Source organism: Xyrauchen texanus, chromosome 22 (assembly GCF_025860055.1).
Source record: "Xyrauchen texanus isolate HMW12.3.18 chromosome 22, RBS_HiC_50CHRs, whole genome shotgun sequence".
NCBI lineage: Eukaryota > Metazoa > Chordata > Actinopteri > Cypriniformes > Catostomidae > Xyrauchen > Xyrauchen texanus.
Window position 1 is genome coordinate 35,602,033 of NC_068297.1, and position 18,300 is coordinate 35,620,332.

Here is an 18,300-nt window from a genome sequence, read left to right on the forward strand (position 1 = left end):
CGGAGAGATTTAATTTTGTCGGACATTTAATTTTTTTACCGGTCAATGTCCGGTAATTACCGAACAACGGAAACCCTGGTTTAGAATAATATCTCAGATCTGTAGGCACAAGTGGATGGTGATCAACACTTTAAAGCTCCAAAATCATAGACAGTCAGAGTAAAAGTAATCCATACAACTCCAGTAGTTAAATTAATGTCTTTTAAAGCGACACTATCATTTTGGGTGAGAAACAGATCACAAGTTAATTCCTTTTCACATTAATTATTTACTTCCAGTCACACTCCAATGCACGCCATGAGGGGAATCGGTTCACACTGCCTCTCGAGCATAAGCGCATTGGAATGTTCAAATCAAAGCGAAACCAATGAAGCTTGTGAACAGCATTCTGTTGTAAACAAATCAAGTTGCACTTTTGGTTGTATACAGCAAAGCGCTTGGACTGATTCCCCTCATGGATGTGCATTGGAAAATAAACAATTGTAGTGACAATTACTTAAATATTGAACAGTTTCTCACCCAAAGGAATTGTATCACTTAAGACATTAATTTAGCCATTTATTTTGAATGGATTAATTTTACTACTATTGTCTTTGCTTTTTGGAGCTTTAAAGTGCTGATCACCATCCACTTGCATTGTTCCCCTCTGTCTAAATAGCATGAATATAATAGCAATATTAGTTATAAATGTGTAGTACAAGTGTCGTTTTATGCAAGTAAACCGAGTAGATGTTGGTGGGCAATGTTTAAAATGAAAGGGTTTTTAGGGTGCTACTGGTTGTTTAGATAAATTTTACTATCAGAAATTATTAATAATTATAGATTATTAGTTACTAATTCAATTAAATAATAGAATTTAATTCATTAAATTCTATCCTCGGGGCACTACTCTGATAGTAAGTGACTGATCGAGTCTCATAAAAATCTACCCTAAAGGTTGAGTATCTTGATTAATTATCAACATAATCAAAAAGGGAAGAAACGTCTTGGGTTACTTGAATGTAACCCTTGTACCCTGATAAAAGCGGAACGAGATGCTGCGCTGAAAGCGCTTTGGGAACAACTTAATTTGTGTGACCAGCTGTGAATATGTGTGTAACACGTCATTGAACATTGACCGGAATTTATAGCCTCTGACTCAAGGACAGAAGAGCCCAGAGTGGCATGAACATCTAAACTATAAAATCTAATGAATGTGTGTGGAGAGGGCCAACCTGCCACATCACAAACATGTTGCAGAGGGACACCTCGAGCCAAGGCTTTGGAGGAGCCGACCCCTCTGGTAGAGTGAGCCCTGATACCTACTGGCGAAGCTTGACCGCACGCCTTGTAGGCTAGGGCAATAGCCACCCTCACCCAATGCGACATAGTCTGCTTGGTGGCGGCCGCCCCCCCTGTTGCAGCCCCCATGGCACAGACCGGACAAAGTCTGTGAAGTCTTTCCTGCTCTGGCGTTGTAAACGGCGGGGAGCAGCAGGCTTCGAGAGTGACCGGGTTTAAGGTATAGAAAGGCACCTCAGAAAGGTAGTCAGGATGAGGGTGCAAAATTGCTTTGGTCATTCCTGGGGCAAACTCTAAACAGGCTGGCAAAACAGACAGAGCCTGTAGGTCCCCAATTCTCCTTAGAGAGGTAATCGCCATAAGAAACCATCTTGAGAGTCAGAAGTCTGCCAGATGCTGACTCTAGAGGTTAGAAGGGGGTCTCAACCAGACCCTCAAGGACTATTGCTAAGTCCCATGAAGAGGTCCTGATCCTAGCAGGAGGCCACAGTCGCATGGCTCCACGAATGAAGCGAGCGAGTAGAAGATGCCTCCCAAAGGGCACCCCGTCCATCAAGGCGTGGTAAGCCGAAATGGCGGCCACATAGACCCTGAGAGTAGTGGGGCATATGCATGCTGACAGTTTTTCCCCTGCAGAGTCCAGAATCACACATCAACACATCAAGATGGCGCCGAGTATGGCTGCTGCGTTGCGAGCTCCAATACAACACTGCGGTTTATTGTTTGTTTTGTTTACAGTTCTTCGTTTTTTTTGTCTTGGATGTTGTCTGCCTTATTGTTTACGACAGACAAACGCTTTTGGACATTGGTTCTACAATTACACATCGAAAACCAGACTTCAAATTTCTTAATGCCGACCCGCTGTTTACAAACACGCCGGCGGAGCCCTTTGTCTGGGCTGCTCGGCCGCGGAAACACAGAAGGAAAAGAGGAAAATGAGCCGGCGTTCTCATCAGAGTAAGACGTCGTGCAAATCGACCCCCGCTACCCAGTATACTACTGGCAAATGTTCAGTCTCTGGACAACAAGCTCTGCGAGCTGAGAGCACGGATCTCCTTCCAACGAGAGACGAGAGATTGCTGTGATATCTGCCTTACAGAAACCTGGATGTCTGCAGAGATTCCAGACTCGGCCATCGAAATCACGGGCTTTTCCGTGCACCGAGCGGACAGAGTGAAAGACCTCTCTGGTAAAAGCAGAGGTGGTGTGTATGTTTTATGATCAACAAATCATGGTGTGATCAGAGGAATGTACATTTCATAAAGTCTTTATGCTCTCCTGACCTGGAATATCTCATGCTTATGTGTCGACCATTCTGGCTACCAATGGAATTCACAGCGGTCATCATCACAGCTGTGTACATCCCCCCACAAGCCGACACAGACCGGGCACTCAGGGAACTGTATGGGAGTATAAGTGAGCAGGAAACCGCGCACCCTGAGGCTGCGTTCATTGTTACCGGGGACTTTAACAAAGCCAACTTCAAAACAATTGCTCCAAAATACCACCAACACATAAAGTTCAACACACGAGGGGACCGGGTTTTAGACCATTGTTACTCTCCTTTCCGGGATGGCTACAAATCCCTCCTCCACCCCCCATTTGGCAAATCGGACCACAATTCCGTTCTGCTTCTGCCCGCGTACAGGCAGAAACTGAAACGGGACGCACCCACCCTCAGAACGATCCAGTGCTGGTCGGACCAATCAGACTTTGCGCTACAAGACTGTTTTGATCACGCGGACTGGGAGATGTTCCGGTCCGCCTCTGATGACGACATCGAGGTTTACGCTGACAGCGTAACGTGTTTCATAAGGAAGTGCGTAGAGGATGTTGTTCCGACCAAAACAATACGGATATACCCCAACCAGAAACCATGGGTTAACGGCGATGTTCGCGTGGCACTCAATGTGCGGACCTCCGCTTTTAATTCTCCTAACACGGAGGAGCGTAAACAAGCCAGTTATGCCCTCCGTAACACCATCAGTGCAGCCAAACGCCAGTACAGGCACAAGCTTGAAGGTCAGTTCAACACCACTGACTCTAGAAGTATGTGGCAGGGAATTAACACCATCACGGACTACAAACGGAATAAAGACTCCGCCATGAACATCGCTGCATCTCTCCCGGACGAACTTAATACATTTTATGCTCGTTTTGAGGACAATAACACCGCCCTCGCAGAGAGAGTATTCGTGGCTGACGCTACAGAGGTTGGTTCACTCTCCGTCTCTGTTGTGGATGTAACCCAATCCTTCTGACGGGTGAACATCCGTAAAGCCACGGGCCCAGACGGCATTCCGGGCCGCGTCATCAGAGCGTGTGCGAATCAACTGGCTGGTGTTTTTACGGACATTTTCAATCTGTCCCTCTCCCTGTCTATAGTCCCACATGCTTCAAAACATGAACCATTGTGCCTGTACCGAAGCAAGCCACAATCACTTGCTTAAATGACTGGCGTCCTGTTGCGCTGACCCCCATCATCAGCAAATGCTTTGAGAGGTTAATCAGATATTACATCTGCTCTGTTCTGCCCACCTCTTTGGACCCATTGCAGTTTGCCTACCGTAACAACCGCTCCACTGATGATGCCATTGCATCTACACTACACACTGCTCTCTCCCATCTGGAAAAAAGGAACACATATGTGAGAATGCTGTTTGTAGACTACAGCTCAGCATTCAACACCATAGTACCCTCCAAGCTTGATATGAAACTCCGGGCTCTGGGCTTAAACAGCTCACTGTGCAGCTGGATCATGGATTTCCTGTCAGGCAGACGTCAGGTGGTTAGAATGGGCAGCAACACCTCCTCATCACTGACCCTCAACACTGGAGCCCGACAGGGCTGTGTTCTTAGCCCTCTCCTGTATTCCCTATACACACATGACTGTGGCAACACATAGCTCCAATGCCATCATTAAGTTTGCTGACGATATGACGGTGGTAGGTCTGATCACTGACAATGATGAAAGAGCCTACACAGAGGAGGTGCACACTCTGACACACTGGTGTCAGGAGCACAACCTCTCCCTCAATGTCAGTAAAACCAAGGAGCTTGTAGTGGACTTCAGGAGAAAAGACAGAGTACACAGCCCCATCACCATTAACGGAGCACCGGTGGAGAGAGTCAGCAGTTTCAAGTTCCTCGGTGTCCACATTACTGAGGAACTCACATGGTCCGTCCACACTGAGGCCGTTGTGAAGAAGGCTCACCAGCGCCTCTTCTTCCTGAGACGGCTGAGGAAGTTTGGAATGAACCACCACATCTTCACACGGTTCTACACTAGTACTGTAGAGAGCATCCTGACTGGCTGCATCACCGCCTGGTACGGCAATAGCACCGCCCACAACTGCAAAGCCCTGCAAAAGGTGGTGCGAACTGCCAGAAACATCGGAGGTGAGCTTCCCTCCCTCCAGGACATATACACAAGGCGGTGTGTGAAAAAAGCTCGGAGGATCTTCAGAGACTCCAGCCACCCGAGTCATGGTCTGTTCTCACTGCTACCATCAGGCAGGCGGTATCGCAGCATCAGAACCCGCACCAGCCGACTACATGACAGCTTCTTCCCCCACGCAGTCAGACTGTTGAACACTTGATCTATCAGGATCAATAATTAGCACTGCACTTTATTCATCTATAATCTCACACTGGACTGTCAACATATTCTCCTCAATTCAACTACTTATATATATTTCATATACTCCCACTTATTGGATATTGTGTATTCTATATTGTGTGTATTGTCTACTGTACATTGTATATAATTATTGTGTTGTGTAAGTATGTGTACATTTGATATGTAAATTGTGTTGTGTAAGTATGTTGTTTATTGTAATTGGTATATGTCTCGTCACTGTCATGACTGCTATGTTGCTCGGAACTGCACACAAGAATTTCACCTACTGTTGCACTTGTGTACATGGTAGTGTGACAATAAAGTGATTTGATTTGATTTGATTTGAACTGAAGCAATCTGGCAGTTAAATGGATCTGCTTTACGTGCACTGCACCATCTTTGAAAGACACCCCATTTATTGGTGTAACAACTAGGGAAACACATACAGGCACATTCTGGGCCATGTATGCGCGGGGGCTGGGTGACTCAGAGAGAAGTAGGGGAGACTTTGCGCTGATTGTTGAGGCGAAGAGGTCCACTTCTGCCCTATAAATCTCACCCAGATTTGTTCCACTTAAAATGGTCTCGTTAACCCCAGGAGAAAGCCCTGTGTACCTCAGTTGGTACCCTTCAGGGGCCAAACGTGAAGGTTCCACAGCTCGGCCAGGGATGAAATATTGTCCCCTGTGCCTGAGACAGAATGTCCCTCCTGTCCAGAATCGCCAAGGCGAGCCATCGAGGAGAGACATTATCTCCGAAATCCATACCTTGTTCGGCCAGCGTGGCGCACCCTTGCTGGCAAACTCTGGCCAAGACTCCCAGGAGTAGAGAAACCGGGGGAATATGCATACAGACGCATTCTGGACCATGTATGTGCCGGGGGGCTGGGTGACTCAGAGAGAAGTAGAGGAGACTGTTAGTTGAGGCGAAGAGGTCCACTTTTGCCCTGAAAAATCTCACCCAGATTTGTTCCACTACCACGGGGTGGAGTTTCCACTCCCCCATTGGTATTTCCTGTCTGGACAGTAAATCTGCTCCCACATTCAGGCATCCAGGGATATAAGCTGCCCTGGATAATAGTGACAGGAGCTTGCACTGGGCCCAAAGGAGAATCCGACGTGCCAGAAAATTCAGCTGACATGAACGTGGACCTCCTTGGCGGTTTATGTAAGAGACTACCGCTGTATTGTCCACCCGCACCAAGACAAGGCAGCCTCTGGAGGAAGTATTTCAGGGCCAGAAATACAGCCATCAGCTCGAGACAGTTAATGTGACAATCAAGCTGATGATCCTCCATCCCCTTGAGCTGGACAACCAGTTAAGACCGCTACCCAGCCCATCAGGGAGGCGTCTGTCGTTAGCAAACTGCATCGAAAAGATGCACCTAGAGTGGGACCCAAAGTGAGGAACTGGGGTCTGAACCACATAGAAAGGGTATGTAGCACGTGGCACGTAACCCTTATCAGCTTAGGGGATTGGCCCTTGGATGAAATCCCCTGGCTTTGAGCCACAACTGAAATGGTCTCATGTGCAAAAGGTCCAAAGGGATCACCGAGGACGCAGTTGCCATGAGACCTAATAGTTGTTGATACTGACGAACAGTGCAACCTTGGCCTAGCCTGACTTTGCTCAGGGTGTTCTGAATGGACTCGATTCGAGCGGGAGACAATTGTGCCCGCATTGTGATCGAATTCCATACGATCCCCAGATAGGTAGTTTTCTGAGTGGGAGAGAGGACGCTTTTCTTGGCGTTGAGCCTCAACCCCAGAGAAACCAGATGAGCTAAGATGATATCCCTGTTCTGTAAAGCCAGTTCTTGTGACTGTGCTAGTATCAGCCAGTCGTCTATGTAATTCAGAATGCGGATGCCCCGGAGTCGCAAAGGAGCCAGTGCTGCATCCATGCATTTTGTGAATTTGCGGGTTAATAGGGCTAGGCCGAATGGAAGAACCCGATACTGGAAGGCTTCGCCCCCGAAAGCGAACCTCAGGAATTTCCTGAGCTGTGGCAGAATTTCTACATGAAGATATGCATCCATGAGATTGATCGTGACCAGCCAAACGTTATGTTGGGCTTGTGACACGATAGTCTTGATAGTTAGCATCTTGGACTTGGACAGTTCAAGCCTTGAAGATCTAAGGTCGGACGCAACCTCCCACCCTTCTTGGGAACCAGGAAGTATTTGCTGTAATAACCTGACTCTTTCTCTGGAAGGGGAATACATTCTATGGCCCCTTAGACCATGAGATTTTGCAGTTCTTTCCACAGTAGACATGCCTGCTCCGGTTTATGGTAGTGGGGATCACGCCGTTGAAACACGGAGGGTGGCGAGCGAATTTAATTCTGTAGCCCTTTTCTACTGTTCTTAGGACCCACATAAAAATATCTGGCAGAAGTTTCCACAGGTTCTCTGAGATGGGTATTAATTTTGACACTTCCTGTTGAGGGGATGTCGGGTGTTCCATGTCCTGGACTAAGGCAGGAAACAGCGGAACACCCAACTTTTCATTGGAAGCCTCTAACTCCCGAAACACCAGAGGCGGCGGGAATGGAGAGGTTTCATAGGGGTACTGGGAGAGGCGAAGTGGATGATACACGCACCCCGTCCCGAGGGGAGCTACCCCCATAAAGCTGGCCGCAAGTCCGTCAGGGTTTCTTTCTCTTAGAAATTACTCAACTGAGGTCTTGCTTAGGGGGCTTTTGAGAGCGACGAGCCTGTCCCCAGTCTTTACGAGGGGGAGCACGACTCGCCACGCTTTGTTTCTGAGCCTCCCTTCTAGCAGGACCAGGACGGGTCTGTGTGACCGAAGGGCCCTTTCCCCTGAGTGTGGCCTGGAAAAAACTGCCCAAATGCTTCCTTGTGGCTTTTCACTTCCTGATCCTGGAGATAACTGTATTCATAGCGTCCCCGAAAAGGCCGGAAGGCGAAAATGGGGCATCAAGAAGGAAAACTTTGTCCTTATCTTTGATGCCCGATAGGCTGAGCCATAAGTCTCATTCTGTGCTGACAAAAACAGACATAGACCAGCTAATGGCACGGGCTGTCTGCTTGGTCGCACAGAGAGATAGATCCGTGGCTCGACGAAGCTCAGAGAAAGCTTCCTCGCTGAGCGTGGTACCCGCACTCAGGTCCTTTAGCAGGTCCGACTGGTATGCCTGCAAGACTGCCATAGTGTGCAGAGCAGCACTAGCCTGACCAGCTGCTTGATAAGCCCTCCCCACTAGCATGAGTGGGTCTCTTTAGTGATGATGTCGAGCCAGACGAGAGATAACCTGCAAGTGTCTATTATATCGGGGGCATCAACAAATAGCCCCGTGTCTCAGCACCTACGATAGTCAAATATGTCGACATCAAGGGCACGAAGACACGGGAAGTAAAAAGAATCCTCCACGAACCAGAAAGCTCGTCATGGAGGTCATCAAAGAAAGGAAGGGACTAATATAGCATTCCCTTTTTTTTAGCCACCAGACAGTCTAGCTGTAGTCTGGCCACAGCTATTTCGGATTTAAGATGAATATCGGTGGCTGATCGAATGGTGCACCCCTAACACACACCTCTTTAACATAATTTATAGTGATATCTGACTGGCAAAGCCGACATTGTTTGTGCTAATGTAAATTACAATCTTAGAAAATCTACGTTTAGCACTGGCTAGCACCTTTAAATTTGATCTAATGTCAGGAACTCTCGCCCCCAGCAAACATTTTATTATGGTAGCTAGAGTCTCTATTTCCATGTTCCTTGAAATAGAATCACCTTTAACCATGGCTCTTTCAACACAATTCTCTGTGGGTGCACAACTGAGTGGAGAGAACCTGTTGGAATCTCTAACTGGAATGGTGTCAGTGTCTGTGTTCCTTCTTCTCACTGACTTTCACTAGCATTCGGCTCCATGTCTATAACTCATTCTGCCGAAATGGCACTGTGCTTAAATGCTCTTGATGATGGATGCATAAGGAGGGGTGGGGGGGAGCACAAAGCGCCATCTGCCAATGTGGCGCCTCTGTGCATTAGAACTCCTGGGAGGAGTTCCTATATCCTCAGCTACTGATGCAGCATCAAAGTGACAAACTTAAAGGGAACTCAAATGTGCAGTAGATGCTGGGAAACCAAAGAACGTGCCATACCTGGAGATTTTTTCTTAAAAACAGTGGGCAGCTTCACTGCTCAGGACAAAGCAGGGCAAAATGCACAACTATCATAAAATATACAGTTATTGATTATCGATGAATCAACACACTGTGTTAAGAACCACATGGATGTAAACCTGAAATCATCAGTTCATCTGTGTGCATTGAGTTATTATTTTATCTTGTGGAATTTATGTAAATATCTGCTCTGTCAAATAGCTTCATTAGCACAATACAATTTAAAAACAAACAAACAAAACAAAAAACAATGACATTTTTATGAACCATTTAATCGTTTTTTTAATAAATATGAACATCTTGCAGATTAAAGAGATAAATTGTTGTATCCTGACAATTATATCAGGATACAAATTTCATTTCCACCATTTAAAAGTTTTACACATATTCAATTAAACAGGTTTTATTTCATTGCCAGGCAAGAGTGCAAGATGGACCCTGTACTCAGAATGGATTGGGTAAAGGCAGCAATACTTCTCCAGGACTATTTGATGTGGAAGAGAGCCAAAAAAACACAGAAGTCCAGACACTGAGGGACATATTGACCCAGCGTGATAATGAGATCAGTATCCTTCACTCAACCATCAGCATTATAGTGTTATTAGATACACCTAAAATCTTGTACCTATTATATCCTGTTGATGTGCATATCCCCCATACAGATTTAGAATTTGTCAACATTATGAACAAGATCAGCACACTATATATAAATGTGAACTCATTTAAGCAAGTAAAGACAAACCCATGGGTGGGTTCAATGAGCATTAACAGGATATACAGCACATCTGAAGTCAAAATGGTCTTTCATGTGTTCACTCTCTTGTTCACTCTCTTTTTAACCTATAGATGCAGAAAAAAGAGAGAGAGAGACAGGGTAGGTGCAGTAGGTTTGTTGTTGAAAAAAAAAAAAGACACATTAATATCAATCACATATAGCGCAAAACCGACAAAGAAACTCTCGTCTATGGCTTTTCATTTCTAAAACTTTGCCTTTCCTTCGCGATGATGGAATCCAAGTTAAATGTATTTGCAAAATGAAATGTCCCTCTCATTCAAGCGTCATTTCAGAGCATCGCCTCAGCTGCAATTCCTCGGAGCACTCTCTGTTATTTTATTCAAATTTCTTACTTGATATATTAAAAATAAATCCTAATAATTCAAGATGCACTGTCGAAGTATGTGACAGTTGATTACAGTTTGATAAAACAGAGGTGAAACATGAATTAGAACTATTGTGTCAGATGTGTAGGGGAGGAGAATTTTTGCATGCGTCTGGTGCTTCAACACAAAAGATTTCCACATTAATCCACCAGTGCATCCTCGCTCAAGCCTCCTCATAAAGCTTCTTTATGTTTTTCATATAAACATACACTAGATGAATGTCTTTTTGCTGCGTTTTGCTGTTTTTAGACACCATAAAAGAACTTCAACTGCTAAAAATGCATCTTGAGCCACCTGCGTTCTGCCTTTTATTGAGCTGCATCTTGCTTTTTTAGCACAATAATGCATTTGGTCTGAACCAGGGTCAGAAATGAACCAGGGCTCAGGACACAAATGTCACTGAAGGTAACAAAAATGACCCCAATATGGAAAATGTTGGGGCAAAAAAAAAATAAAAACAAGTGCCACTTTAGATTTCTATTTCTTATTTGTAACATCAGATATATTTTTCTAATCTATACCCAGTATGTACAGGTGCATCTCAGATCACACATCACATGAAATTATTTGATGTTAATTTAAATTTACAGGTAACCTCTTTTCTGATTATTCTGTTTTAACATGAATTTTAAGGAACTGATTATTTGCAGTATTTGACATTACACTGTGACATCATATTGTCATATTTTGTATGGTTGGAAAAAAATATGTCCTAACAATTCCCTCATAATGGTAAAAAAAAGGCACCTAAAAACAACTCCAGGGAGCAAATGATGCACCTTAATAGAAAATTGATAGCTTCTTTTAGAAATGCTTTAGCCAATAGTTATATAAATGCTTGCTATAGTCAATAAAATAATAATAATAAAAAAAATTATCTCCCAAAGTCACCAGAATGTAATGCTATTGTGTTCATTAAAATATGTTTTTAAATATATAACAATTGTTAGATGCATGTCACAAAAATGACTTTTGCGTGCTTTTACATGTTACATTTAGCACTTTAACATTTTAACAAGCCATAAAATACAACCAACAGCCCAAAGAATTATAATTCTGAAATTAGATATTAACTTAAATTTTATATTATGTAATATTTAAATAGAATTTCCCAGAAATGTTGATTAAAAAAATATATATTTTCACAATGGTTTTGAATAACATTTGCATATTAATAACTTTTATAGTATTTTTACATGTATGAACAGTTATGAATTTATTAATGACTGACTCTACATTATAAACTCTTTTGTTAAAATCCAAATAGCTTTACAGATCTTTATTGTAAAGGGTTTAAACAATGTTTTCTGGGCTTGTTCAATGAACCATAAACAATTAATGAACATGCACCTGTGGAACGGTCATTAAGACACTGACAGTTTACAGATGGTAGGCAATTCAAACATTTTAAAATAAAAACTTAGGACACTAAAGAGACCTTTCTACTGACTCTGAAAAACACCAAAAGAAAGATGCCCAGGATCCCTGCTCATCTGCCTCATCCTCGCAGTGGCAGACCACACGTAACAACATCTGCACCGGATTGGTACATCCAAATATCACACCTGCGGGACAGGTACAGGATGGCAACAACGACTGCACGAGTTACACCAGGAATGCACAATCCCTCCATCAGTGCTCAGACTGTCCGCAATAGGCTGAGAGAGGCTGGACTGAGAGCTTGTAGGCCTGTTGTAAGGCAGGTCCTTACCAGACATCACCGGCAACAACGTCACATATGGCCGCAAACCCACCTGGGCAAGGCAGGACTAGCAACAAGTGCTCTTCACTGAAGAGTCAGAGATTTGTCTCAACAGGGGTGATGGTTGTACTCACATTTATCGTCAAAGGAATGAGCATTACGCAGAGGCCGGGGATCGATTTGGAGCATGCAATTCGGAGCAACTTGGGGTTCAGTGTCTTGCCCTAGGACACTTCGGCATGTGGAATCGTGTGGGACAGGATTCAAACCACCAATCCTGCGATTAGTGGCCAACCCACTCTACCAACTGAGCCACAGCAGCCCCACACATCTCACAGCATGAACTGGCAAATCTGGCCATGAGGAGACGCACTGCATTACTTAATTCAGCTGGTGGCTGCACCAGATACCGACTGTTACTTGACCCCCCCCAGTTCAGGGACACATTATTCCATTTCTGTGAAACTTGTTCAGTTTATGTCTTAGTTATTGGATCTTTTTATGTTCACACAAATATTTACACATGTTAAATTTGCTGAAAATAAAAGCAGTTGAAAGTGAGAGGACAATTTAACTGGGTCAGAATTGAAATGCAAAAGGTGTGTGCAGATTCTGAATGCAATAAGAGGGACAAACCCAGTGGTCTCAGTTCAGAAGACTCTGCTATCAGTAAAGGGTTAAAATTTTGACGTATATAGTCATGTGACAAAACATGCAAACCTGAGTTTGTCTTTGGGAGAAATGCCAGTAAAACTACATCTGGTATGAAACTTAATGCTGTAACATTTAAACCTATTTGAGTCAATAGATTAAGAGTCTCTTTTTTCATCCGATATGCCATTTTAAACATTTGAGTGATTTGGTCGCAAACCGGCACGCTGTTAAACACAATGACCACTATAGTGCACAATAGCATTAGTTTTTCTTCATAAATACTACTTTTACTGTGTATTTTCACACTGAGAAAAAAAACACTTTCAGAGTTATGATGAAAATAAGCTGCATTTTTAACTGTTCTGAGACCAGTGCAGACAGACAACACATTGGAGATTAAATCCTTCACCAAATAGGAAGCAAGGGAGCATCCTATAAATTTCCTATGAAGCTAAACTCACTCCAAGAACCAGGCCAAAACTTCAGTTTCAGGCTGCAGGGGATGTTTGGATAACTCAACATGTTTTGCAAAACATGTTGAGTTATCCAAAAATAACATCAGTACATAAATTCAGAATTTATAGTATTAATTGTCCTTGCTTTTTGTTTGTTTGTTTTGGAAATGTATTTTCTTTGTGTTCAATTTGGTAGCGGTGTCTTATGTGGTTAAAAGTTCCCTGTCTTGTGATGTATAATTTCAGTAATACAATAAAAAAAATAAGTCTTTCTAACTCCCTCTCTAACACAAAAACAGGAGAAAATGGCATTTAATAAACATAACAGGCATCCACTTCACAACAACTTCCTTTTAGAATTATGTTTTTAATAATGGGATAAAATTCACAAGTTATCTTTTAGCAAAACAACTCTGTCAATGAGAACAACAACATTTACCTTGCACCGAAGAACACAGAAAAAGCCACTATAGCAACACCACTTTTATAAGCACTTTTACACCCAAGACTTTATTACACATCATTATCTCCCAAAAACCAATCATGACAATTGAGTGATCAGCAGTCATTAGTGACAACAGCTGAGGGCAGTCTGTGAGGAGAGAGAGAGAGAGACAAAGCAGGGGTAAAATGGTACATACAAGATACGTCTTGGGAGGTAACAGTGTTGGAGGTAAGATTATCCAGATTTGCAAATGTGCATGTAAAAAAAGTGTGACACATTACAGGCAAAATTAACAATGACAATATACCTTAATTGTTACCCTCATGCGCTCTACATAATGTAATAACATTGTGACGAGGAGGAGGGTGTGGCAGGGCCATGAGGGTGCACGGCCGGTGCGGAGTCACCTAATCAGTGGGAGAGAGAGATAAAGGGGAGCCGGAGACGCCTGTGTGAGCGAGAGAGACACACACACAGAGTTATGTTTGTGTCTTTTATGTTATGTTGATGTTCAGTTGTATCATTAAAATTTTATTTTGACTGCTCAGCCGGGTCCCAGCTTCCTCCTTTTCTGACTGAACAGAGGTCTTTTACAAACATGCCCCCTTTTTATAATGGATGTCAAGGTTAAATTCCTGTATGATAAGGGACCAATGTATCAATATCTGATTTGCATTTGCCATCCGCAAAAAGGAAAATTAGAGGGTTGTGGTCAGTATAAATAACAATGGGTCTGCATCTACCCCCTATATACACTTCAAAGGCATCCTTTTCGATGATACTATAGTGACATCTAGAAATCTTTTTGGAGAAGTAGCAAATTTTGCACTAGCATCCACCTGTAACTTAAACGGGCACGCAAAGTTAGGGGCAGAGAGAACAGGAGCATTACAAAAGAGATCCTTAGCTCATTAAATGTGCATATACACTCGGGACTCCACTTAAATATTTTTGAAGTACTAAGAAGATCAGTCAGTAGGGAAACTAGCGCAGCAAAGATTTTTACAAAACCTGTGGTAGTATCCCACCATCCCCAGGATATGATGTAATTCACGTTTGTTAGTTACAATAGTAGACACCTTCACCTCAACATGTCACACTTGTCCTTGTCCAATCCACTTACCCAGATAAGTAAATACTACCTTAGCAAATTCAGGCTTAGTGTTAGCGAAGCATCAGGCAACCGTTTAAACACTAGTTCAAGGCCATCCAAAAGATCATCTCATTGAGTACATTTACATTTACATTTACATTTATGCATTTGGCAGATGCTTTTATCCAAAGGGACTTGCAGTGCACTTATTACAGGGACAATCCCCCCGGAGCAACCTGAATTAAGTGTCTTGCTCAAGGACACAATGGTGGTGGCTGTGGGGTTCGAACCAGCAACCTTCTGATTACCAGTTATGTGCTTTAGTCCACCACCACTCCATAAAGTAAATCACAACATCATCTAAGTATCTCACAAATTGACACTCCAGACAAACCCTTTTGCATAAGGCATTGGAAAGTAGCAGGTGCATTTCACATTCCAAAACCATGATCGTATACTGGACAAAGTAGACATAATATGGAAATCTCAGAGGCGAGAGGGGTCAAATGCACCTGTCAATAACCTTTGTGAAGATCCAGTTTGGTGACAAAGCATGAGGCACCGACTCGATCTACACAATCCTCAATCTGTGGAAGAGGAAAAGAGTCAGATCCTGCTATACTATTTACCTTAAGTAGTAATCAGTAAGCTTCTTCTCGACCAAGTAGGGACCAGAGAATTTGGCTTGCAAAACCAAACCAAGAATGGGAAGAACTAACACAGAAATTCCTATCAGAAAACTATGCAAAACAAACTAAGCATCAGTAGCTAGAAAGACAGAACCTGTAAGAAAAAGGGTTTGTAACCCGGAGGAATCAGGTTGCAAGTCGGAACGATCAGCAATGGGTACTTGTCCCTCACTGTACCTCACTTTTGGCAGAGTGTAAGAGATCTCCAGACTGTTCGACAACCAGAGTTTGAATTTTGACCACACGTGAAGACACTTTTATGTGTCGGTACAAATTCGTCGGCCACAACTGCAGCATTTGAGAGAAGGGTGACTTTTTGCTAATTTTAATGAACAACAACATTCTCCATTACACAGATTTTGAAGTCCTCTAGCAAAATCAACTCATGCAGCTGCTCAAGAGAAGTGGATTTGCTAGCGATACACCACTTCTCAAAGAGAAATATCTTTTCTCTCATAAACTCAACAAAGGTTTGTTTGGCTGTTTTTGAATGGGTGCTAAATTTTTGTCTGGATGCTTATAGCACTTGCTCATATGCTTTGAGCACTTATAGCACTAGCTCATATGCTTTGAGCACCGCAGCTTTCACAGCATCATAATCAAGTGACTGTTCAATTGGCAAGTCTGCAGAAACTTCCTGTGCTTTACAAACCATTTTACGTTGAAAAAGCAAATCACACATATCCTTAGGCCTTAGGTCAAATCTACAGTCTACCTCAGCTTCATGAAATGGGCGCACGAGTTTGATGTACCTGCAAACATCGAAACCCGGAGCTGCTGAGTCTGCCTCAGCGCCAGTAGGGGTCACAGGTTTTGAAGCAGAGGGACTTAACAGCATTGGACAGTTAGCAGGAGAGAAAGATGGTTCAATAGCTCTACGCTCTCTTTGCCTTTTTAACCAGATTTTATTATATTGCCTGCACCCAAAGAACTTGAGTATCATGTTATTTTTTTATCTAATCATCAGCTCTAGGTATTTTAATTTTATTGCCAAACCTAGATTGCTCTGAGGTTGAGAATGACTGTGGGGTAAGGTGGCTTTGGATCAGACTTGATCTCTGCAGGGGTACTAACCTCCTCATCCTCGACCTTAGACTCTGACTCTGTTTACTGTGCATTACTTTTGTTCAGATAAAGCTTTATACAATTCAGCTGTAATTACACTTTTAACTGCTTTGCGAGGTACCGGAATTAAAAAAATCAGCAATTTGCAGTAAGTCATCTTTTCGACATTCATTAAAATCTTTGAGATTGGGAATTATGGGAATACCATTACCATGTATTTAATAACATTACCATGTTATTAAAAAAATCAGCAATTTGCAGTAAGTCATCTTTTCGACATTCATTAAAATCTTTGAGATTGGGAATTATGGGAATACCATTACCATGTTATACATAATATCCCTTGTCCCCGTCAGTTATTTAAGCTAAAATAATTCAATTTCCTTAATTCAAGCTCCACAGGTATATTAGTGAGCATGCTCAAGAAAGAAAAGAGGAAAGTTCAAGAAGTCACTTCCCAGCTAGCCCAGTTCCATAATCAAAAGCCATCACTCCACAATTCATCACAGTCATCCACAACCCTACAAGCAGAAGAGTGTGACATGCATTCTCGGCATCTGATGACCAGAAAACGAGGTGAGTGGCCACAAACACACAGGAAAAACACAGAAAAAAATTAGCTAATCTAAGCTGAAAGCTACACTTTAGAGAAAGTACAAAGATATGCTACAAGCTATATGCCAAAAGTATCTTGCTACATTTAAGCTATCTAATTTTTTTTCAACCGGATTTGCAGAGCATACTGTCATAGACTAAGCATCTATCCACATGATGTTTATTAAAGCAATGATACAGTATAGTATAGTACTCACATGCATTTGCTCAGATGTATAGTATAGTGCTATACTGATATTTATACATGCTACCTACTGTAGACAAACCCATGAATTCTATAAGCAAATTACTATTTTTACAAAAATATTGTATTGATTTATTTATTTTATAATACAACCTGCACAAACACATACCTCTTTGCACATAATTTCCTCTGCACTTTCCTGTTTATAACAAGTCTACTTCCCCTTCTGTCACTCACTCAATGTTGTGTTGAATGTAGTGACACAAGAGGTCTTTCTTGAGAGCCTACCTCTGAACTTGAGAAAAGGCCATTGAGAAATTGGCAGACAGAATTTGCATGTCCCGCCCCTGGACATATGGTATAAAGGGAAGCAGGCGTGCATCTGTCAGTCTCACTACTGCTCCACTCACCTCTGTTGGCGAAGCACAGCTGTTGGATATTCAGCGCATCAGGAGCGGCTTTCTCCTTCTCTGCACGCTGTGCAGTCCATGCCCCTGGTCGCTTCGACAGTGCTTCCCTCTAAAAAGAGTGTTTCCTCCTAAAAGAGTTTACACAAAGAGCAATACACAAGCAGGTGTTGAATGTCCTTTTCAGGACGCGTCTCTTTAAAGATGCCCTTCCGCCTCTATGTAGTTCCTGGATGCATCGATATCTCTCCAAGACTGATGGTCATAGACGCTGCCTCATGTGTCTGGGTAGCGAACACACTGAAGCAGCGTTTGTGGATGGTTCATGTACTCACTGCGAGAACATGACCATGGCAGCGTTGCGGTCATGGCTTTCATTCCTCAAGGTGAATGCCACTTCAGCCGCCCCCTGTGTCGCTCCTCTTCCCACAGGATTGAGGACGACCCGGCTGGCGATGGAGGCGATTTGGGGATGGCAGCGGGCTCGGTTTCACCAGGTAAATCCCCACAAACCACCCACCCCTGGCATGCTCGCTTGCTTCCATCTGTGCTCGAGGCAAGTGCAGCTCGCCTCACGGCCAGCCTGCATTCTCCCTCGAGCCCCCCGAATTGGATGATGACGTCGCTGCTGCATCGGAGTGCATTCAGGCATCTGATGCAGAGAACTCGACTGGGCAGCCACCTTCATGTCAGACCGCCCACTCTAAAGGCCGACGCTCAGATGGCCGACATGCTTGCCTAGGCTGCTGTGAGTGTGGGCTCAGACTGGAACCCTCCATCC

At 43.4% G+C, this 18,300-nt stretch overlaps 1 protein-coding gene across 2 annotated transcripts in view; it reads left to right on the forward strand.

Annotated features, from left to right (window-relative positions):
• The window catches only part of kif6 (kinesin family member 6), a 482,085-nt gene that overhangs the window by 189,926 nt on the left and 273,859 nt on the right, over positions 1-18,300 (forward strand). For both annotated transcript variants that reach the window (XM_052153424.1, XM_052153425.1), the window contains 2 exons: positions 9,468-9,615; positions 16,716-16,889. In XM_052153424.1, coding sequence (XP_052009384.1) covers positions 9,468-9,615; positions 16,716-16,889 — 322 coding nt within the window. The remainder of the gene's footprint in view (positions 1-9,467; positions 9,616-16,715; positions 16,890-18,300) is intronic.